At 43.0% G+C, this 19,481-nt stretch overlaps 1 protein-coding gene across 9 annotated transcripts in view; it reads right to left on the bottom strand.

Annotated features, from left to right (window-relative positions):
- The window catches only part of NFYC (nuclear transcription factor Y subunit gamma), a 91,793-nt gene that overhangs the window by 32,759 nt on the left and 39,553 nt on the right, over positions 1 to 19,481 (bottom strand). For 4 of the 9 annotated variants that reach the window (XM_077481934.1, XM_077481938.1, XM_077481935.1 and 1 more), the window contains one exon: positions 4,278 to 4,387. In XM_077481934.1, the coding sequence (XP_077338060.1) occupies positions 4,278 to 4,379 (102 nt within the window). In that variant the 5' untranslated portion in view covers positions 4,380 to 4,387. Of the gene's footprint in view, positions 1 to 4,277; positions 4,388 to 12,451; positions 12,547 to 18,982; positions 19,035 to 19,481 lie in introns of those variants that run through there. The other 5 variants (XM_077481939.1, XM_077481930.1, XM_077481931.1 and 2 more) reach the window with 3 other exon arrangements.

Here is a 19,481-nt window from a genome sequence, read left to right as displayed (position 1 = left end):
CAAGCCTACAACATACTGGGAGAACATAGTCTGATCAGATGAGAACAAAATTTAACTCTTTGGATGCCATAATACACACCATGTTTGGAGGTCAAATGGCACTGCACATCATACCAACAGTGAAGTTTGGAGGTGCGAACATCTTGTGTGGGGCTGTTTTTCAGCATACGGTAGTGACAAACTTAATTAAACTTGCTGACCGCTATCAGCACATATATGTCGGCAGAATGGCACGGCTTGGTAAAGTAACATACCCGTACGTTACTTTGAATTTCCCGCCATGCACACGCCTGCCGCAAGCTCTGTGCCCGCGGGGATACCCACGATTGTGTCACAGAGCTGAAGAACTGAGAGATGCTGTTTACATCGACATCTCTCCGTTCTGCCTAATGACAGGACACTGATCGTCTGCTCCCTTTCATCTGGAGCAGCGATCAGTGTCATGTCACACACAGCCCATCCCCCAGTTAGAAACACACTGTTAGGACACACTTAACCCCTCCACTGCGAGTGACATTTTTACAGTAATCAATGCAATTTTATAGCATTGATCGCTGTATTAATGCCAATGGTCCCAAAAATGTGTCAAAATTGTCCGATGTGTCCGCCATAATGTCACAGTCAGGATAAAAATTGCTGATTGCCGCCATTACTAGTAAAAAAAATAAAAAAAAGCCATACAACTATCCCCTATTTTGTAGACGCTATAACTTTTGTGCAAACCAAACGCTTAATGGGATTATTTTACCAAAAATATGGAGAATACGCATTGGTCTAAACCGAGGAAAAAAAGGTTTATATATTTTTTGTGGATATTATAGCAAAAAGTAAAAAATAATGTGTTTTTTTTCAAAATTTTGCTCTTTTTGTTTATAGCGCAAAAAATAAAAACCGCCGAGGTGATCAACCACCACCAAAAGAAAGCTCTATTTGTGAGAAAATTTTGTTTGGGAGCCACGTCACACGACCGCAGTGCCGAATCACAAAAAGAGCTCTGGTCGGGAAGGGGATAAATCCTTCCGGGGCTGAAGTGGTTAAGGAAGGATGGATGGAAACCTGTACCAAGACACATTTGCTAAAAATCTGCTGCCATCTACCAAGATGATGAAGATGAAATGAGGGTGGACATTTCAGCAAGACAATGATCCCAAACACAAAGTCGAGGAAACTCTCAATTGGTTTCAAACAAAGAAAATAAAGCTGTTAGAATGACCCAGCCAATCACCCGACTTGAATCCAAATCAAAAATAAAGAAAAGAAAGAACTAAAGAAAAAAAGAGTTCATAGACAAGGCCCACGGAACCTTCAAGATTTGAAGACTGTGTGGAAGAATGGGCCAAAAATAACACCTGAGCAATGCATGCGACTAGTTTCTCCATATAGGTGGTGTCTATAAGCTGTCATTACTAAATGATTTTGTAAGTATTAAATAAATTTCAGTTAGAGCGTTTAATACTTTGTAGCGGTATCTTTCCATTTTATTATTAGACATAAAACTTAAATTTCTGAACTTTTTTTTTTTTTGTCTCTTTGTATGTATGGCTTGCATGCATTGTTACCGACATGTGGTGAAAATTTCATGTCAATAGCAGCTTTAGAGATATATTTACCTAGAAAAATGGTGACGTGTTCAATACTAATTTTAACCCACTATGTGTGTGGTGACAGGTACCCAGCTCCCACTTCCGCTTGGCGACTCGAGCAAAAATTCTCCTCTCCCCCTCACTTCCTGCAATCTTGAGGTCCCGAAGATTGCCCAGCCATTGAAAAGATGCAGAATGACTCGCACATGCGAAGTGTGCCACAGCCGGGGAGAGAACAAAGGGTTCGGGTGGCCTCATTGCTGGATCGTGGCACAGGTGAGTGCGTTTATTAAAAGTCAGCAGCTACACATTTTGTAGCTGCTGACTTTTAATAAACACAAAAACGGCTGGACCTTCACTTTAGCTGATGAAACGAACGGTCCACATGTGTGAAAGGGGCCTAACATTGCTTTCAAGTGCAGTTTTTGAGGTGGTCACATGTTACAACATATCTGGCATTCTATACTGCCATGAACAGGGTCCTCCTTATCCTCTTGTCAAAGAAGTGAATTGTAACAATAGTGTCTCCTTTTATTTTGTAAAGGGCTACACAAATTGTTGGCACCATATAAGTTCTGTATATTATTCTTCTACACAATTTTTGAAATACAATAAACTAGGCCAGTGATGGTAAACCTTGGCACCCCAGATGTTTTGGAACTACATTTCCCATGATGCTCATGCACTCTGCAGTGTAGTTGATCATCATGGGAAATGTAGTTGCAAAACATCTGGGGTGCCAAAGTTTGCCACCACTGAACTAGGCAGTGCAAAGACCTTTCTATCCAAAATCTGGTAGGCCCTTGCAGTATACAGATGTGCAAGGCTGGCTTTACATTTGCCTTGCAAAAATAGGGCTCGTCAAAGACTTTCCATGTTGTGTGTGAGCTATTAACTTTCCTACCTATACTACCTGTTGAAATGCTGTTTGGGAGGGATGAAAGATGCTATAGTTTAACCTCCCTGGCGGTATTCCCGAGTCTGGCTCGGGGTGAGATTTCAATACCATAAGCGGTATTCCTGAGCCAGACTCGGGATCCCATTGTAGGATCCATGTAGGGGTTTTACTTACCTTGTCCCCTGGATCCAGCGATGCCTCCCCGCTGTGATCAGTGAGCCACCGTGTCTCGCTCGATCTGTCACAGTGCTGAGCTATGTTCCCTGCGAGCGTTGCGACACACGGGGATGGAGTTCGGTGCCAAATTCAAAAAGTAAAAAACACAGTATACTGTAATCTTACAGATACAGTACTGTATCAAATAATTACACATCCCCTTTGGCCCTAGTGGTTTGTCCTGTATGCAGTTTTACATTATAGATACTATTCTTTATGCCAGGAAACTGGATTGCCCATAGCAACCAAAAAATGTCCGTTTACATCAAAAGTGCCTTTAGACCAGTTAGAAAACAGCGATAATAAATTAGAATCACTTGCAGAATTGAGCGATAGTAATTCGTGGGGAAATGCATCAAACACTAAAAGTAATGACAGCGACAATTCCGCAACTCAGCACATTTCAGCGTTTTTAATTCGATTACATTATTGAATAATTTTTATTATTTGTTATATTTATTTATAATATATATTTATAATAATTCATGATTTTGTATGTCAAATTTTATCATACCCGGGATGTCTATTAGACTCTTGTTTGGACGGATTTAAGTGAATTATTTCTAAGAATTACAGGCCTACAATATAAAACACCAAATTTCCATGCAAAATAATGGTACCGCTTTCAGCACCTAAAATCTAAAATAATCATACCGCCAGGGAGGTTAAAAGCTGTAAAAGGTGCAATACATTTATAAACCCATGAAGAACCATTCCTATTGTCCCCTACTCAAAGAGAGTGGTAAGTAAATGCTTGGATTGCCATTATGTCAGATTTAGCTAAAGCACCAAATTTGTTGTAGACATCTGTGTGTGCTGCAATGAATGCTTTGGCACTCTGGTGCAGTGTGTCTCAACCTTTTTTTCCCAGTCAAGGCACCCTTTTAAATTATGGACAGGCTCAAGGCACCCCATTCAAATATGTAAACAAAAAATAAAAAAAAAAATAAAAAAAAAAAGAAGGATTCATAATTTTTCCAATGCCGATTGAGTTGATTAGGGGAGGGGCAGATAAAAATCCTGTTAGCTGACAGACATGCTCCTCATCAACTGATGTTATTGGTTGTTATGATGCCCGCGGCTAGGTTGTAATGGTGTACAATGAAAACCCGTGGCTTTGTGTAACTAAAAGGCAAAAAGCAGGCTTGATCTGTCCGCTGGCTTGTATACAATTTCTGGGCAAATTTAGGCAATGTGCCAAGACACCCCTGAAGAAACCTGAAGGTACCCCAAAATGTTGAAAAAGGCTGCCCCAGTGTGCAGACAGCTTAAAACTTTACTATTTTAAAGTTGAAAACAGTCCTCTAGCATTGACACAAAAAGTCTAGTGATCTCTACAAGGACACTTTCTACAGGCCTAATCACATTCTCTGCTTTACAGATCACTATAGGGGGCATTTACATATCTACACAATACAATAATTTGAACATGGAACAGAAAAAAAAAACAAAAAAAAAATAAAAAAAACAAAAAAAAAACCCACACGCTTTCCAGTGTGACAACGTAAAATGTTACTTAATAGTTACTCTTAAATGTGTGTCACACACACACGCACGAGTGTAGTATATTTTTTACTTACCACTGTAAGATTGCGAATATCTTCCATCACTCTTGGCCAAAACGACTGCAAGCTTTGCTGTGCATCAGAGTTCCCTGCACCAAACCCCCCATCTGTAGACATGTTGAGACCTGAGAAAAAGAAAATGGATAAAAAAAAAAAATCAAAGATTTAAAAAAAAACACAACTAAAAGTATTAAATTGGCAAAAGGTGCTGAATATCCACCGAGATTGCCTGATATAACCAGCATTAACTAAATGGCCTGCACTACGCAGTTCTGCAGCCTCATGTTTATCTGCAATGCACTATAGAAATCCGAACAAAGGATTAATTGAGAGAGGGGCTCTCTGTGTATGAGTGAGAGAAATGTAGCACAAGGATCTCAACTAAAACATGTGCACTAGTATATAGCAAGAACTCATTTACAAAAAAGTTAACGAGCAATGCGACAAGGCCTCACAAGTCCTCAAACATTTAAAAAGGGGGAAAAAAATGACATGAGAAATTCCACATGGCTGCAGATGTTGAAAGTCAGTGTTAAATAAGATAATTGTTTTAGGTCCAAAATTTTATATATTTGCAAAGCTTTGATTTTCTTAGTAAAATGATGTCATACTTACCTACACTGTGCAATAGTTTTGCACAGAGCAGCCCCGATTCTCCTCTTCTCCGGCCCCCTGCCGACATTCCTGGCTCTTCCTCTTCGGTGAGTGCACTCAAGTCATTTTCTATAGTGACTCATGTGGGCTCACTCCTGAGCCACCATGTCTGCGTTTATTGACACAGACAGACAATGCAGCTCAGCTCCGCCCAAATGCTCTCTTGTCACAGAGTTTGATTGACAGCAGGAGGAGCCAATGGATGCAGCATTGATCTAATGTTGCATCTTCCCCCCCCCCCCCCCCCCCACAGAAATGAGCAAACGCTGCTTATCACTCAGTTCTCCCCTCTACTCTAACCCAAAAGTGGAAGTTCTGCCCTTTCATCCTCCACAAAAATTAATGAATAGGTAATCCAAGTGAAGGTCTCCTCACCCCCTTCCCATCACAGGTCCCAGAATGCTGCGGGATCATTCACAAATTACAGCGCAGCTTTTGCAGTGAGCAGTCAACTGTGCAGCCGCAAGGAGTTGCAGCTGGCTGCCCACAGTTAAGATGCTGGCACCAGGGACTGCAGATTGACTTAGGCATGGAGAGCTGGACCTCTGGGTAGACGAGTGTCTGTTTATTAAAAATAAGCAGCTACATTCTTGGTGGATGCCGACTTGTCGATAAGGTTCACACTTTTGCTTTCATAAAATAGATTGTTCATAAAAGTCACCGAACTACAGTGTTTACCAGACTGAGTTGAACAGCCTACAGTTACTAAACATCTTCCATCCTGTTTTATTTGTAGCCACAAAAAAGTGGTCAGAGTCTAAATATATCATGTGTGTTCTCTTTCAAGTATTAACAAAACCTTTAAACAGCTCCTGACATATGCCAAGTGTACTTGCTGCTATGAATCATAGAGCATGCAGCTAAATTTGGCTCCACGCTGCGAGTTTTGGATTCTGCAGTTGTAAAACTGGAAGAAGTAAATCAGATCCCCGAACATTCAACACAGTGACTCAATCACAGCTTTCACTGGTCAGAAACAAAAACCGTATGGCGTACACTGTACTAGGAAGAATTAATCAATGAGTAAAGTCTATAAAAGGAATTTTGCTGAATGAAAAATACAACCCCATTAAGCTTGCCCCCTGGATTCATGCCATCTGCAATGGTAAAATAAAGACCAGTTTTTATCTCGTGTCCTCTGCTATATATGGCGATCATGATCTGTTATCTATGAAGGACTAGTGTGAAAAAACTGTCTTTGGCTACACTCTAGTTCAAGGATTATCACCCTCATTCTTAGGAGTAGGGGTGTGTGCACGTCCATCATTCCATGTTTTTACTGGCAGCCAGAAAAAAAAAGGGCACTTTTTCCTGCGAGTAACGGGAAGAGGTTGCCAATAAAAAATATGGCTGTGACATGCACTCCAGAGCCAGTCGAGACCATTCAAGCGCCTGCTACAGTGTGTTCGGGCGGTGCCATTGGGAGGCGACTGGCAGAGGCCGTGCCAAAGCGTAGTGGCCGGAGCCTCGTGTGGGACTGTCATTGCTGTTTGGACTGAAGGGACCACCTGGCGCCAGGGCTGGTGCAAGGATTTTTGACACCCCAGGCGAAACCTAATTTTACACCCCCCCAGATGGCTCAGCCCCTGAATCCTTGCCCGAGCATTAGCGTGACAGGAGCCAGCACTAGAGGAAGCATATGGCTGCAGTAGAGAGCACTGATCATAGAGGCGCGCAGGGGAAGTTTCCGTTCCATCAGGACATGTCCCCCAGTGCTGTGCCTCTATAATGACACTACAGAGTTGCCAGCGTAACATGCAGCAGAGGCATCCCCTGCATCCCCCTAGATGTGCACGCTTTATCCCAGCCAGTGATGCAAGTAACTCAGTTAAAATAAACAGAGTTACTTAGAGGGTAGCAAGTAATCTGATTACTCTTCCCCTCATGGTAACACCGGTCCCATTACTTGGGCGCCGTTACCGCAATTACATCTACTGCCTCCGGGGGATGCTGGGACTGTGACATCATAAGGGGGCGGGGTCACCACGTGACATCACCCGGTGACCCCGTCCCTTATGCCTATATAAGTCGCCACACAACGCGTCCCTGCCATTATGGACAGAGAGCGTCGTGTGAGGAGGAGAAGACGACAAGACCAGGCCAACGCCAGTAAAAAAGAGGTGCAATAAGATAGCAGAAGAAGCGAAGAGCGGAAGACGACCCCTGAAGTCGGAAGACAACCCCCAGGCGGCACGACGAAGGAGAAAGCTGGGCTCCTCCGCTAGGAAAACAGCTAGCGGTAAAAGAGCAGAAGATAGCGGAGGAGCCCGGCAAGAAGACCCCTGCAAGTCGGAAGAAGATCCCCCCCCCCCCCCCCCCCCGGAGCATCTAACAAAGTACTTGAAAAACCTGTTGTGTTTTTTTTTTTATTAACACTTTTTTCCACAGGTGAATGGGTAGGGGGTACATCGTACCCCATACTTTATTCACATAGGGTATTACAAGGGGCTCCCGGATTCTGATAAGCCGCCCACAGACCCCGACAACCAAACGACTAGGGTTGTCAGGAAGAGACCGAAAATATACATAGCGTGGAGACTGAGAGTAGGGAACCAGCGACCAGGCGCCCTAGGCAACAGTGCACCCTAGGGGCCGCCTAGTGGTAGCACCAGCCCTGCCTGTCACTGACTCAGTAGGGGACGTGTCGGGTCAGTGAGGTGTCATGTGCTGCTGAACACTGCTGTCAGTGTCACCAAGTCAATTTCATGTATGTGTACCTGCCTATTCTAATTTCTTGCCCTCCTGAGTCCAGACCCTGAGCTTACTTGCTATATAAAAAAGAAAAAAAAAATGTTGCCGTAATATCTACCTTAAATCACATTGCTCATTGCATATTGCACTTAAAACTAATTTTGTATCTTTTGGAAATGCCAGTAAATTCTGGGTGCCCCATCAGTAAATTTTAATTTGGTAGGTTGGCAACACTGGTGTGTGTAAATAAACATTTAAAAAAATGCACTAGGACTTAAAGCACTATGGGTTAGCTACAGAGACTGCACGGCAGAGGCAAGAAAACATGAAAAAACACCATAATTTTAATGTACAACTTTAAGCTGACATCCAGAAAGTAAATGCGATTTCACTTCATAGAAAAGCCATTTTAGAAACTTTTTTCCCCCCACACGTAAAAAAAAAAAAATCAATGCACAGGATTTTTGAAATGGATACAAACTACCTACAATGGTAGTTCCATATAAGCATCCATATAAGAGGGGAAGCCAATAAGACAGCACTCACATTTTCCACTTGCCTACTGGCAAAATGAGGGCTGGCGAGCGTGGGCTGCCTCAGATCAGGGGTCGAGCACCACCGGAAGGGGGGTTGAATGGGAGCCCTTCTCCCACCAATCTCCCCAGGGAAGAGCGGAGAGCAGAAGGCCAGATCATCTCTGCAACAGCTTTCATGACAATTGCCAAGTGTTCCCCACACATACTGTCATGTATAGCCCCGCTTCCTGGCCCAGGTACTTTGATAGAGAGATCACCTGTCCAATGCTGGGATGTGTGAAGTGCATCGCAGTACCCGGGCCAGGAGGCAGGGCTGTATGCGACAGCAAGTGGCGGAAACACTCAGCAATTCAAATGAAAGCCATTACAGCAACGTTCCTCTGCGCTCTAATGATCTGGCCGGCAAACCTCTTCCTCTTCTCTCCTGCACAGGAGAAGTGGCACTGATGGGGACAGCTGAGGCGGAACTGATGGGGACAGGTGAGGCGGAACTGAAGTGAATATTTTTCAAACTTAATTCTGGATAAAACATTTAAGTGTAACTTCATGAGATAATTTATGAGGGCATGTTTAGGGGTGGAATTAGGAGTGGGGCAACTGGTGGAGAGTAACCCTGAAGACCTGACTAGTAGCTCAGGACTTGAAATTTTGAGTCCTGCAATAAGAGACACGATACAAAGTCTTGAGACATGACTATTGAAAGGGGGGGGGGGGGAACATCGTCAATGGGAAATCTATTAGTGTATGGCCAGTATAAAAGAGGCTATTCACATATTGCAACATTTATACAAAAAAAAAAAAAAAAAAAAAAAAAAAAAAAAAGTTGCCTAGCTCCCACTTCCTCTTTGCTGCCTAGGCAACCCTTCCCCTTTCCCTTCCGGCACAGGTCCCAGAAGATTGTCTGGCCACTGAGACTCACGCATGTGCAGTGCACACCCAGCTGTGAAGCAGCAAACCATGGAGAGGAGCGAGGCTTCGGGCAGCCGCATAGCTGGACCGTGGGACAGGCGAGTGTCTGTTTATTAAAAAGTCAGCAGCTACAGTTTGTAGCTGCTGACCTTTAATAAACTTAACAAGTGGAACTGCGCTTTCAGATAAAACACCTGTGTGTAGCAGCCCCCCCCCCCCAATACTTTACCTGAGCCTCATCTCTATCCAGTGATGTGCACAAGTGCCTCAGCCATCCGGAACGCTCCCTCCTGATTCGCTGAGCAGGAGAGAGGGGTGTGGCTGAACCACGGGTCTGTGTGCGATTTTGACAAGTACCTGCTCCCACTTCCTGTTGAGTTCACTGTGGTGAAGTCAGATTGAAGTTCAGCCCCACTCCTTACACACCCCCCCCCCCCCACCACCACCACCGGGATTATTCACAAACCGCGAGCGAGCTTTGCAGTAGGGAACTGGCTGTGAACCTGTAAGGCTTCACTGACAGTTTTCCTTAGCCTAAATGGTGGCAGCAGCACCCCAGAGCGGATTGAAAAGTTGGTTCGGGTGAAGACACTGCTGGATTTGTGGACAGGTAAGTGTCCCAATATTAAAATTCAGCAGCTACAAATACATCAAAGGGCTGAATGGCAGTGATCTCCAAAGCCCAGAAACACAGACAGCAGTGTATCCATTGCAAAGGTTTAGGTTTATTCCACACACTTAAATTAAACGAATGGTGGTTACCAGTTGATAACCAACCCTATACCACAGGCATGCAGGGGAACCGGGTTACCGATGAGGACCATGGGGATCCATGTTGGAACATTCTCGCCGGCCGCGGCAAGGAGTCGGGTGGATCCACGTCATGAGAAGTGGATGTCACCAGAAATTATGTACCTGGAACCAGGAAGTCTGTGGTGGACACTCAGACTGAAAACACAAAAACAGAGAATCACACCAGTCGCCAGGAGAATGTGTTTTGGGGTACACCCCTTTGTCATATCCCCATTTGAAGCTCGATGCACCAGAATGAAGTGCACTTTGGTGCAAATCTAAACTAATTCGCGGTGATCATCCTAAATTTTTTCCGTTTTGCAATGATGCGTTTCCACACAAACCCCGATCTCTCAAATGCAGTGCAGATCATGGTCAGCCCCTCAATTTAGTCTTTAAACCAATCTGGCAATAGTTATTTATTTTAAAGCCTTTTTTAAAAATCAGAACAATGACGTAGAGGCTTTCAGATTTTGGTGCCCTCAGACATCTATAGAAAAGCTGTTGCATAGAACTTCTAATCTGATTTCATGTGGTTGGTATAACGTATAGAATTTGCTTATAACCTTGTTAATTTTAATATTTACTCCATAAAACTGGCATATTTCCCATTACCAACTTTCCTCAAAGTCTTTTACCCACAAGATATTGCAGCCTTTAAATCATGCCCTGTTGGCACCACCCTGCTCAACAAAAGTCAACTGTCAATAGCAAGAGGGCAGTTGCAATGAACTGCATGGGGCTGCTTGTAAATAGCATAGAGTTTACAATGCCAATTGCTGGACTACCGGAGTGCAAACATAAGTCAAATATGGTGCTTCAAATTTATTAAGGCATGTTATTATAAGGCTGTTTAGTGTCTATTCAGTAAATCCAGGGTGATCTTCTATTTAAACTGAATAAAGGGCCTAGGCTGGTCTCAAGCTAATGCTGCATTTCCTTAGATAACTCTGCAGCTCAATATTTAAGGAAAAAAGTTTTAAGGCTTGCTCACACTGGCAGCTGGGGGCAGTAAAACTTGTGAATTAAAAGAGAACTCACCAGTGTCCTTGCAGTTCACTTAGAACTACAACGGTAGTTGTAATTCATTCACAGGAAACTGAATAAAAGACACAGCTCTATGGGCAGAGCCTTGCAGTTTTTAAATTGTGACAGTGAATGCAGTGCATTGCACACTCCCACACCATAGGGGGAGAGGGGGGAACTGACAGCAGGAGCTGGAACAGGTTACATGTTCCACCCTGAATACAGGTGGAACAAGTAACTTGTTTCAAAAGGTTAATGTACCCTTTGAAGCAGGGTCAAAAGTTGCCATTAGGTTAGCTTCCAAAAATGGCTAAAACCTTTTTTCCTGAAAAAGGTAGCTATGGCTCTCAGATATGAGTCACCCATGAAGATTGTTCCCCACTCAGATTCTTGCAATAGTCAAGCTGTGATTCTCTATTACCATGCCTGCACCCTTTCCCCTTCCCCCAGTACACAAGGAATCTTCTCCGTGTCCACTGCCACAGTTCAAAAAATAAAAATAAAAAAAAGGAAGGACGACACCCACCTGGCCACATCACTCATTCACAGTACTCTATAAATGGAAAACTACAAGGTCCAGCAACCCTTGCAGCTGTTGACTTGAAGTTTTCAATGACTTACCATGATCACTGTGGTAGTTAGTTTTCCTTTTAGAATGTATCGGCTTCTGTGTACAAGCAAGCCGATACACTGACAGATCTGCAGGAGATATGCGTAGCACCAGCGATCTCCTGATCACTGGTGCAATGCTCCCGCAACAAATATAAATGCACATTATTTTACCTTCAAAAAAAAAAAAAAAAAGTTTGCATTTATTTAAAAACAAAAAGGAACTTGTCCATTAAGAAAATGACATAACTGGTAAACATCTAGAATTAAAGCCTGCACAATTAAAACGATTTAATAAAAAAATTCAGAAACTTGCATACGCAGAGTTGTGATGGCATTATCTTAAAACTATGCCTATTTAGGTACGCACTTAAATCTAAAATGACTTTATCTAAAGAAAATTAACTGGTGGCGATACTGATGCGCAATTCAAGAGCAGATTACTGTGCAGATTAGACCTAATCTTGTGGAAATTGGTAGTGAAAAGTGCTACCAAAGCTGATCACTCACAGCTTGTCTACTTAACAGACCAGTTCAGTCACATACCACATCTGTCAGTGACTATGGTCCTCATAAGACTAAAATTTGCCATCTGTTCTGAAAGTTAAAGCGTTTGTAACCCAAAAGAAAAATATGGTTCCTTTAAAGCATGTTATACAGCACAGGGCTTGTGCTGTGTAATCCCCCCCCCCCCCCCCGCATCACCTGAAATACCTGGCTGATCCTGCCCTCCCCCTTGTAACCTGACCATGGTTTATCTGCTGAGCCCCGACACCATGGTCAGTTTACGTGGCTCCGTCATTCGCAGCTCTCCAATGTCCTCTCCCTCCCTGCCTGTCAGCAGCAATCTCTCCCCAGCCCTCCCCTCCTGTTGGTAAAATAACTGAGTATGTGTGCTATAAGCCTCTCTGTTATAATAACTGATGTGCCCTGGTGAATGTTTTTTTTTAAAAAAAATAAGCCGATATATACCTTATTTTATAGCGCTGCTTGGTGCGCACGTGAGTGGCTGCCTTTCTCCTCCTTCTGGCTGACTTTCTTGGCCCCGCCCGCTGTAACCGTCAGACCTGGAGAAGAGAGGCAGCCACTCACGTGAGCGGAGCTATAAAATAAAGTACTATTTTTTTTCAAAAGAATCACATACACCGGGGCACATCAGTTACTATAAACAGGTGAGATTGTAGCACACTCAGTGGCATAACCACTTTAAAGAAAGTGTCTAAAGCCAACATTATTATATTGCAGCTTATCAATTATTTTTTTCCCAAGCAAAGAACATTTTAAGCAAGTACAGAAAATACCCATTGAGCTTGTCAGAATTGTAGTGTTCTTGTAACTTTGAGGTGAACTGAAATCACAACAAATGTTTTCTTCCTTCCAAGCGCTCCTGTGTAACTACAAATCCCCACTGTAAGACAAAAGGAAGGGGTTCCTATTCCAGTTCAGGGGAGGAGCCTAGGCTCCTGTCCAATGGAAGAGAGTGAGCAGAGAGCCACTGTTCTTGTGCACATTGCTGGATTGAGAATGAGCTCAGTTAAGTATTTAGCGGGCTAAGGAGCTGCATTGAAAAGGATTTTTTTTTTAAACCTTGTACCTTTAGAACCACTTTAAAATCATAAAACAAGTAGAAATGCCAGACATTTAACCACCACTGCAAGGGTTAAACGCTCATTTAGTCTAGGGTGAACCAAATGCTCATTTAGTCTCAGGTGCACAAATTGCCTTACTTCTGGCTCCTCTCCAGCCATGCGACCATTTCCCTCCCAAGTCTAAGATGTTTTGGGCTACAGCCGCATGCTCAGCCCCACATTTAAAATACAGGGTTATTATCCCTGTATTGCATGTGATGATGTTGAGACACTCTACAGTGTGCAATTTGGATCATTCTGTTGAACTCACACCTGGCAACTGTGACAAGACTTTGTCACTGGGCAGTAGGTTCCTCTCCAGTAATCCTTGATCGTCTTGAGATTTCATTCTGCGCTGCACAATTAACGGCACCCTATGACAGAGGCAGCAAAGCAACCCCAAAACACAACTGAGCCTCCTCCATTGTTTCACAGCAATTATGGAGGTAGTCTTTTTGAAAGCTTCCTTTTTTGTCTCAACATAGAGCTGATGTGATTTCCCAAAAAACACCAGGTTTATCTTCGCTGTCCAACAGGCATTAATCCTGAAAGACTAGATGGTAAATAATTTTAGCAAATTTAAATTTGTCTTTTTTGCTTTGTTTTTTCTTTTAACAGTCCTCCTGGGTCTTCTTCCATTGAGCCGACTTGTTGCTCAAAAAGCAACAGATGGTGCATCAGACAGTGATGTACCTTGACCTTGGAGTTCAGATTTTATCTCTGGAAGTTTCCCTTGGCTAGCTTTCTACCATTTGTACTATCCTCCTGTTCAATATGGGGTACATTTTGTGCTTATGGCTACACCCAGGAGATTGACTACATTCCCGTGGGCTTTAAACTGCCTAATATTTATAACTCTAGTCACAGGGACATCAAGTTGCTTGGAAATGGTACTAGGCTTCATGCACACTGGTTTATTGCAGGGTGGATAAAAATCAATGCATTCAGAAGGAGCTTTGAATGCCTCTAAACTCTGCTGCTCCTAAATGCCTCCAAAATCTTCAGTGGCTTAGGCAAAAAAAGTGCATGTCATCTTGTGGATTTAAAATGTAAAATTTTACTGTGCAATCGGGGGTACAGCTATATTTGCAGCACTCCGATGCTGGACCTTTGGGTCTCTGGTTTCTTAACACTTTTACACACTATCCAAAACAAGGTTTCCTTTTATTAGCTGAACTGGATGGACTTGTTTCTTTTTTCAACAAAACTATGTCACTTGTCCCAAGATCTACTTTAATGTGTCCAAAAAAATTAGATGAGTGGCTCCCCATCAGTATTTTTTGATGTCCACAGGGTGGTGGAAGTGTCTGGGGAACAAATCTGCTTGGCATGTTAAACTTTGCCCAACTGCTAATGCTCCCTGCTAAGTGGAGAGCTCTAGCTCCGACTTAGTGGGAAGCATGTAGGACTTCCGCGAAGAGACCATTATTATCCCACAGAGGGCAAGGATTCTTTGCTGCAGCACTCTGACCGCTCCGCCTTTTTTCTCAGCTGTGGGGGCCCAACTTATGATCCTGCACACAGGCCTGCTGCTTTCAGAAAATGCCTGACTTGAGCTCATCATTGCACATCCATTCCAGACCCTTGTATGTGACATCACATACAAGTACGTGGGTTGGATGCGAGAGGTGGATCAGCAGGATGAGTGTGCCAGGACAGGTAGATGTGTCATCTCCGCTTCCTCTCACCGCTCTGCATATCATTGATGAGAAGGAGGTTCAGTGGTGAGGCAGATGAGTAGGGGGTTAGAGTGGTGAAACATATTTGCCGGGGGTATAGTGATCTGAGGTGTGAAGGTCCATGAATTTGGGCTGATCTGAGGCATGAGAGTGCTGGATGTTAATTTCTCACTACTAAAGTAGTTTACAGCATTTACTTTGTAAAAAATCCTTTCGAGATTGAGAGTGAAGTTTACTTTTTTTGTTATAAAATCGGCACGCTCAAAACATTTTTCGGCACACTGTGCTCCAAAAGTTTGCCTAGCCCTGCTCTAGGGCTACATAAGAGAAGGGATTTTGTTGTTTAAAGTAAAGCTGTTAGGGAAGGGGAAAACAGCAAAACAACCCTGTTAAAATTTTGTGCCAGCCCCTAGAAGCAAAGCAAATTTGTGAAGACCTGCTTTAAAGCAGTAGTAAACCGGTGCAGAAAAAAAAAAAAAAAAAAACAAGCCGCCCCCCCCCCCCCCCCGCCACAAGACAAATGGAATGGCATAATGTAGCACATTACGAAATACTTGCCTTAGAACGAAACCCTTCCAGTGGCTCCCGGCCACCTCTAAGGACTAACAGCTTCCGCCGGCCTTTCTTCCAGGTTAGCGGGCACCAGTGCTGTGAGTGGCCAGAGCCCCGATGATGTCACTCTCACGCCCTCGGTTCCGGCTAGAAGCTCTGAATATCCAGCATGGTATGCCAGACCTTTAGAGCACAAGGGCCGATAATGTCAGCAGCTGCATGCAGGGTGAATATCTCCTAAACAGTGCACATTTAGAAGATATCCATTTTACCTACAGGTAAGCTTTATTATAAGCTTACCTGTAGGTAAAAAAAACAAATCAGGCTTTACTACCGCTTTAACTCCACTGCACTTTTGTCATTCCTCTTCAACGCAGTTGTGAGTCAAAATGTACATTCGCTTCATTTTGGAGCTCACACGGGATTGATGTCCTCATGTAACAGTGTTTCTGGCTAATGACTGACCACTCAGACTGAAGTATTGCATCCAGGTAAAAGACATCACGTTTCCCAATACCATACAATAGAGCAGCAGAGGAACGTATTGAAAGTACAGGCGAGTCGAAGTGTGGGCTATTCTACTACTTCATTATCCCCTGAATGAGGCAGAGCCTCTTTAAAATGTGTAAAACTTACATGTATTTACCATTTAAAAGAATTACAGTATTTTTCACATCTTTTTTCCCCATTAAATGGAGGTCACCAATTTTGCTTGTACGTGATCCATGGTCAGTATCTACTTTCTAGACTAAAGCTGGCCATATATTAAACAATTTTGTTGTTCAATTTCCTTTAGATTTACCTTCAAATACATAGTGCAAAGGCCTGCCTGATTGCATACAAATTGAAAGTGACGTCTTATATGGTTTTGGTAAATCTAAAACCAAATTGTACAAGAAAAATATAATGTATAATGTATGGCCAGTCTAAGATGTTGGACCACAGATTACAGAATCAGGTAAGTGAAGCGTTTACAGCGCTCTGGTTTTATGACCAACCAGAGCAATGGTCTCACACATACATTCCAGTTCCTGTGTCAACTGGAGTGAGAGAGCATCAAAAAGGGAGGGAAGAAATGCTTTCCTTCACTGGTGACATTTCCCAGAATACCTAGGTTGTGTCACCTCCAGAACTGCTTTGTAACTGATAAACCAAAAATAAAAACAAACAAAAACAAAAATTTCCTTAAGGAAAATAAAAGCGGAGTTTAAACCAAAAGGGGAAGGTCCAGTTGTCCGCCTCCCCCCTCCGCTGCCACATTTGGTACCTTTTGTAGAGGGAGCAGGTATCTGCTCCCACTTCCGGCTCAGTTCACTCATTCACCCGCAGCTGGCCCATTAATAAATTGCAGCACACTTCTCACATGTGCAGTAGTCAAGATGGCAGCGGCAGCACCAGATAGCCAATTGAAAAATTGGCTCGGGCGAGGACAAATCTGGATCCCTGGACAGGTAAGTGCCCCAATATTAACAGTCAGCAGCTACAGTATTTGTAGCTGCCGACTTAATCCTTTCCAAAAAAGCCTGGAGCTCCTCTTTTAGGGCCAGCTCCCACCATAGAAACGCAGTCCGGATGCGTTTTTGAAGCTTTCCAGTACGTTTTTGATACAGTCCAGTGCATTTTTTCTCCCCTTTTTTTCTTAACCTTAAGGACATGTGTGTTCCAGTGAGTTTTTGGTGAGTTTAGATGCGTTTTACAGCGTTCCAGTACAGTCCAGTGGAGGGGAAAAAAATGCAGCATGTTCTACTTTCTGAACTGCATGTGGTGTGAACCGGACCTTAAAGTATGTGTGTACTCTTACCTGTTTTCATACACACATAAATGTACATACACGTATGCACAGTACTGTGCAGAAGTTTTAGGCAGATGTTAAATGTTAAAAAAATGCTATAAAATAATGCTTTCAGAAATAGAAGTGTTAATAGTATATCATTTTTTTTTATCAATTAACAAAAAGGAAAGTAAATGAACAGAAGAGAAATCCAAATCAAAGTAATATTTGGTGTGGCCACCATTTGCCTTCAAACCAGCATCAATGATTCTAGGTACACTTGCACACCGTTTTTGAAGGAACTTGGCAGGTGGGTTGTTCCAAACATCTTGAAAAACTAAGCACAGATCTTCTGTGGATGTAGGCTGCCTCAAATCCTTCTGTCTCTTCATATAATCCCAGACAGATTTGATGATGTTATGATTGGGGCTGTGTGGGAGCCAAACCATCACTTCCAAGACTCCTTGTTCTTCTTTACACCGAAGATAGTGGTTAATGACACTGGCTGTATGTTTGGGGTCATTCTCTTCCTGCAGAATAAATATGGAGCCAATCACATTCCTCCCTGATGGTATGGCATGATGGATCACGATCACGATCTGTCTAATTCTCAGCATTGAGGTCACCATTAATCCTGACCAAATCTTCAACGCCATTTTCAGAATTCCAGCCCCAAACTTTCAAGGAACCACCACCATGCTTCACTGTTGCCTTCAGATATTCATCACTGTATAGCTCTCCAGCCCTTGACAAACAGTCATTCGCTACTGTCAAATTTTTCTACTTTTTACTACTCAGTCCGCAGCACCTGCTGCCATTTGTCTGCACCCCAGTTCCTAGGTTTTCGTGCATTTGTCATGGAAAGAAGGCTAAGCACTTGTTAATTAATAAAAATACACTATTAACCACTTGTCCTCCAGTAGATTTACCCCCCTTCATGACCAGCCATTTATTGCCTTTTGGTACTGTATTGCTTTAACTGACAATTGTGCAGTCGTGCAAAGCTGTATAAAATTTACATTTGTATCCTTTTCCCACAAATCGAGCTTTCTTTTGGTGGCATTTGATCACCTCTGGGTTTTGTATTTTTTGTTTAAATAAAATAAAAAAACAAACACGACCAAACAATTAAAAAAAAAAAACAATAAAAAAACACAACACACAACAATAAATTTAGGCCAATATGTATTTTACTGCATATTTTTGCTAGGAAAGTAATCCCAATAAGTGTATACTGATTGTAGATGCTATAATTCTCACGCAAACCAAACAATAGTATGGAATATTTTTTTTCTTATATACTATTAATGGCGGCAATCAGCAACTTATAGCGGGACTGTGATATTGAGCAGACAATCTGACACTTTGTGGGAATCAATGACACTAACACAGTGATCAGTGCTACACATATGCACGCCCACTGTACTAATGACATTGGCTGGGAAGGGGTTAAACATCTAGGGTGATCAAAAAGTGTTAAATGTGTGCCTAACAAATATGTTTGTGTGTGCTGTTTTTACTAAGGAATGTGTTGGATTTTATTTCCTGCTTTGCAGGGAAACAAAATCCACCACATCTCTGCCGACAGAAAAGAGCTCTGCCTTGTTTACATAGGCAAAGCTCAGTTCTGTGTCTCTCCTCGCCGATCAGCGGGTGACGGCAGACATCCATTTGCCAGCACTCACTGGTCAGCTTGTGCGGTGTCTAATCACAGCACAACTGCGGCGACGGCTGAAGTGCTAGATCACGTACTAGGTAAGTGACCGGGTGCAGGAGAGACACTCTGCCACTGTACTCCTACGTGAGGCAGTTGGCAAGCAGTCAACACTTCTATTTCTGAAAGCATTTTTAAATTTACTGCATTTTTCCATACCTGCCCAAGACATTTGCACAGTACTGTGTCAGCGCTATACAAGTACCTGAAAAGGAAAAAAAAATAAAATAAAAAATGATATCAAACACACAATTTACATATATAGTGTACATTCACATTAGTCCCTGTCCTCAAAGAGCTTACAATCTAAAGGTTGCCAACTCACATACTATACATATACTAGGGCCAATTTATCTACCAGAACGTCTTTGTAGTGTGGGAGGAAACCAGAGTACCGGAGGAAACCCGCACAGGAAGAACATGCATGCTTCAGGCAGGTAGTGCCATGGTTGTGATTCGAACCAATGACCCTAGTGCTGCCTGGCGTAAGCGCTAACCACTATGCTGCCCACAACAAATGGAGGAGGAGGCAGAGAAATGGCAGTACACTAACCTTCCAAAGTGAAGAGCTGTGCAGGGGGGGGCATGTTGGCAGTCCTGGCCATTGGAGGACAGGCAGACTGAGCTCCCAGAACAGCCAGAAAACTGAACATGCTGG

The sequence above is a fragment of the Lithobates pipiens genome, unplaced genomic scaffold, assembly GCF_037356315.1.
Source record: "Lithobates pipiens isolate NorthernLeopardFrog02 unplaced genomic scaffold, aLitPip1_a1.2 Scaffold_16, whole genome shotgun sequence".
Lineage (NCBI taxonomy): Eukaryota > Metazoa > Chordata > Amphibia > Anura > Ranidae > Lithobates > Lithobates pipiens.
Note: the sequence above shows the minus strand (reverse complement) of the source record. Positions and strands in the feature narration are given on the sequence as shown.